General features: G+C 57.5%; 1 protein-coding gene across 1 annotated transcript in view; it reads left to right on the top strand.

The window, feature by feature from the left end:
* The window catches only part of LOC125480949 (serine/threonine-protein phosphatase 6 regulatory ankyrin repeat subunit C-like), a gene marked incomplete at its 5' end in the record, with an annotated part of 14,109 nt that overhangs the window by 9,079 nt on the left and 1,608 nt on the right, over positions 1-3,422 (top strand). The window contains 4 exons of the mRNA XM_048618880.1: positions 41-186; positions 1,175-1,257; positions 2,907-2,989; positions 3,218-3,309. Coding sequence (XP_048474837.1) covers positions 41-186; positions 1,175-1,257; positions 2,907-2,989; positions 3,218-3,309 — 404 coding nt within the window. The remainder of the gene's footprint in view (positions 1-40; positions 187-1,174; positions 1,258-2,906; positions 2,990-3,217; positions 3,310-3,422) is intronic.

The raw sequence follows: 3,422 nt of genomic DNA, 5'->3' as shown, positions 1-3,422 counted from the left end.
TCTCTCTCTCACTGCATGTGCCCTCTGTCCTGTCTCTCAGAACCCCGCTGCATGCCGCTGCTTTCTCGAACCAGGTGCAGTGCCTGCAGCTGCTGCTGAGGCACCATGCGCAAGTCAACGCCATGGACCGGACAGGACGCACACCGCTCATGATGGCAGCTGAGCACGGGCACAGCAAGATCGTAGGTGGGTTACATTTTCGATTGCAGGCAGGTGAGGGTGGTGCGCTCGGCAGAGACCGGCTTCCTTGGTTTCTGCCCGCCTGTGCCATCCCATCTTGTGGGTTCAAACTCTCATGTCCGTGCTTCTCTGTAGTGTCGACCGTGTCTGTGTGTGTATGCACGCTGAGCCCTGGGTTTGCCGGGACGGTCCGAGTGCAGGAATCCTGCTGCAATTATACCCGAGAGAACACGTCAGGAACACATGACGTGGTTTTGGTCTCTGTGTTCAAGGAGGAATGACTTTGGAGGGAGGCCAGAGACAATTCGCATCCCAGTCTCTTGAGTCACTGGGGTGGGGTTGTAGTCCAGAACGGGAGGTGGGGGTGGGTTGGGGTTCACAGTCTAAAGGAGATGGGGTCGGACTGAGATGTGAAATATCTTCACCCAGTGTGTTGTGGGGTTGGGAGCCTGTTGGATTCTCTGCCACACAAAGCGGTCGGGGCCAAAACCTTGGGTGTTTCCAATAAGAGGTTTGATGTAGTTCTTGAAGGGCATTGGAGAGGTTGGAAGAGGGGAGAAAGGTGGGGGATTACGTTGGACGATCAGCTGCGATCCCATAGGGTGGGGCAGCGGGGCCCAAGGGGCTGAATGGCCGGGCCCAACTCCTGTTTTCTGTGTTTCAGTGACACCCTGTTCAAGGGGCATGTGGACGTGGGTATCTTGTGCTGGCTGTGCCAGCAAAACCCCTGTCCCAGGCAGGAGTACAGAGGGGCGCCCCCCCCCGGCCCCCCCCCCCCCCCCCCGCCTCGGAATTTGGAATGTTTCAGTGGGGCCGTGTCTCACCCCCCAGGGCCAGGAGCCGAGAGAGGTCGAAACGGTGGCGCTGTCAGGCAGTGAGCGAGTGATCCTGTGCGTGAAACACTGGCGGGGGGCGCGCGTTGTGGTGGTGTGGGTGGGGGTGGGGGGTCACGCAGTGTGACACGAGTAAAAACCAGCTGCTGTTTCTGTTGCAGAGGTGCTGCTGCACAGAGCAAGTGCCGACCTGACACTGCATGATGCCAACAAGAACACAGCTCTGCACCTGGCCTGCAGCAAGGTTTGTGGACGGTTCGCTACCCCACCCCCACCCACCGCCGGGTGACCAGACCCTAGGAAAGAGTGAGCCCTCCCCCCACCCCAAAAAAAAACTGCAAATCACCTCCTTTTGGCAGGGGGGAGGGTGGGGAGAACGGAAAGGGGGGCGTAGGGTTTGACACGGAGGTGGACGAGCTGTGATTGAGTGTTCGGGCCTACGCTGGTCTCAGATTGAGGTTTTGTTTTGAGGGGGGTGTTGGTGTTGGTGGGGGTGGGGGTGGCGGTATGGCGACGAGAGCCTAAATGGGGGTCCAAGAGCGTTGAGGGAAACGCGAGATGGTGTGGTTGGAGAGCTCTGTCGGTCTCGAGGGCAAGGGTCTAGGCCAGAGCCAAATTGTATTACCCACCCCACTCCACTGAGTAGGTAAGGGCGACTGGAGTGATGTGGTTGTTGGTGGGGGGGGGGGGGGGGGAAGGAAGGAAGGGGGGGGCTGAGATTGAGGGTTTTTCAGGGTCTGTTTGGGGGGGGGGGAGGTGAGTGATGGCTGGGACAGGTCGGATGTTTGGGACAGATGAGAGACGCAGTAGGATTTGTGTGAGGACGTTCACACCAAACGACTACCAGACAGTGACCTTCTCCCAACGAGAGAGAGTCTCACCATGTCCCTCATGATATTCAACCGTCACTGAATTCCTCACCCCTCCCCCCAAAAAAAAACTAATCAGCATCCTGGGGGTTACCGTCTCCGACAAGAGAGAATGTAAATGGTGTTACCATCACTGAATCCCCCCCCTATTAACATCCTGGCGGGGGGGTTACCATTGACCAGAAACTGAACATATCAATCCTATGGCTACAAGGAGCAGGTCAGAGGCTGGGAATCCTACAGCGAATAACTCCCCCTCCTGACTCCCCCCCCCCCCCCCCCCCCCCCCCCCTCCCCCCCCCACCGACCCCTCCCAAAAGCCAGTCCACCATCTACAAGGCACAAGTCAGGAGTGTGAGGGAATACTCCCCACTTGCCCCTGGATGCACTCAAGAAGCTCAACGCCATCCAGGACAAAGCAGCCCACGCCTGTTTGGCACCACATCCACAAACATCCCACTCCCTCCCCTCCCCCGACACTCAGTAGCAGCGGTGTGTTCCGTCTACGAGATGCGCTGCAGAAATTCACCAAAGATCCTCCGACAGCACCTTCCAAACCCACCCCCCACTTCCATCCAGAAGGACAAGGGGCAGCAGATACAGTGGAACACCACCACCCCCGCAAGTTCCCCTCCGAGCCCCTCGCCGTCCCGAATTGGAAATATATCGCCGTTCCTTCACTGTCAGTGGGCCAGAATCCCTGGAATTCCCTCCCTGAGGGGGGTCAACCCACAGCAGGTGGGCTGCAGCGGTTCAAGAAGGCAGCTCACCCTCCCCACCTTCTCAAGTTGGGGGGGGGGGAGGCGCAACTAGGGACGGGGCAATAAATGCTGGACCCAGCCATCGATGCCAGCCTCCAGAGTAAATGATTTTAAATGGGTACATGATCTTAAACAAGCACATGATTTTAAACAGCCGTCTGAGTGAGGAGCTGGTGAGGAGTGAAGAGAAGGCGATATGTTTGAGCTGTGGTGAACATGGGCTGGTCTGGTGGTGATGGTAACATGTTTCTGTTTACTTCCAGGGCCATGAAATGTCTGCCTTGTTGATCCTTGGGGAGATTTGTGACCCCGGCCTTATTAATGCCACAAATGGCGCCCTGCAAATGTAAGTGAAGGAACTGATTGAACACGGCAGCTTCAATTCGATTGGTCTTAGATCGCAACACATGCTTGTAGAATCTTCCGCACCAGGTCTCTGTACTCCAGTCAGTCACACTTACAAATCCCTGTCCTCGTCTCCTGCTCCATCCTCCCACAGCTCCTGTGCGTTGGCGTGTGGGCGCGGACCCCACTTCTCTCTCACTGTCCTTGCTGCCGTCTCTTCTCTTCACAGGCCTCTTCATATCGCAGCTCGCAACGGACTAGCCTCAGTTGTGCAAGTGCTCCTGAACAGAGGAGCAACTGTTCTGGCCGTGGATGAGGAAGGTCAGTGCCCTGTGCGTGTGCCCTCTTGCTGTATCAGGTACCCTTTGCCCTGTATCTTCCTCGCACGCTCCTGTCTCTCCCCGCGCCTGCGCGCCATCTTCCCCCCCCCCCCC

The sequence above is a fragment of the Rhincodon typus genome, chromosome 41 (assembly GCF_021869965.1).
Source record: "Rhincodon typus isolate 14 chromosome 41, sRhiTyp1.1, whole genome shotgun sequence".
NCBI lineage: Eukaryota > Metazoa > Chordata > Chondrichthyes > Orectolobiformes > Rhincodontidae > Rhincodon > Rhincodon typus.
This window is presented reverse-complemented; position numbering and strand designations above follow the sequence as displayed.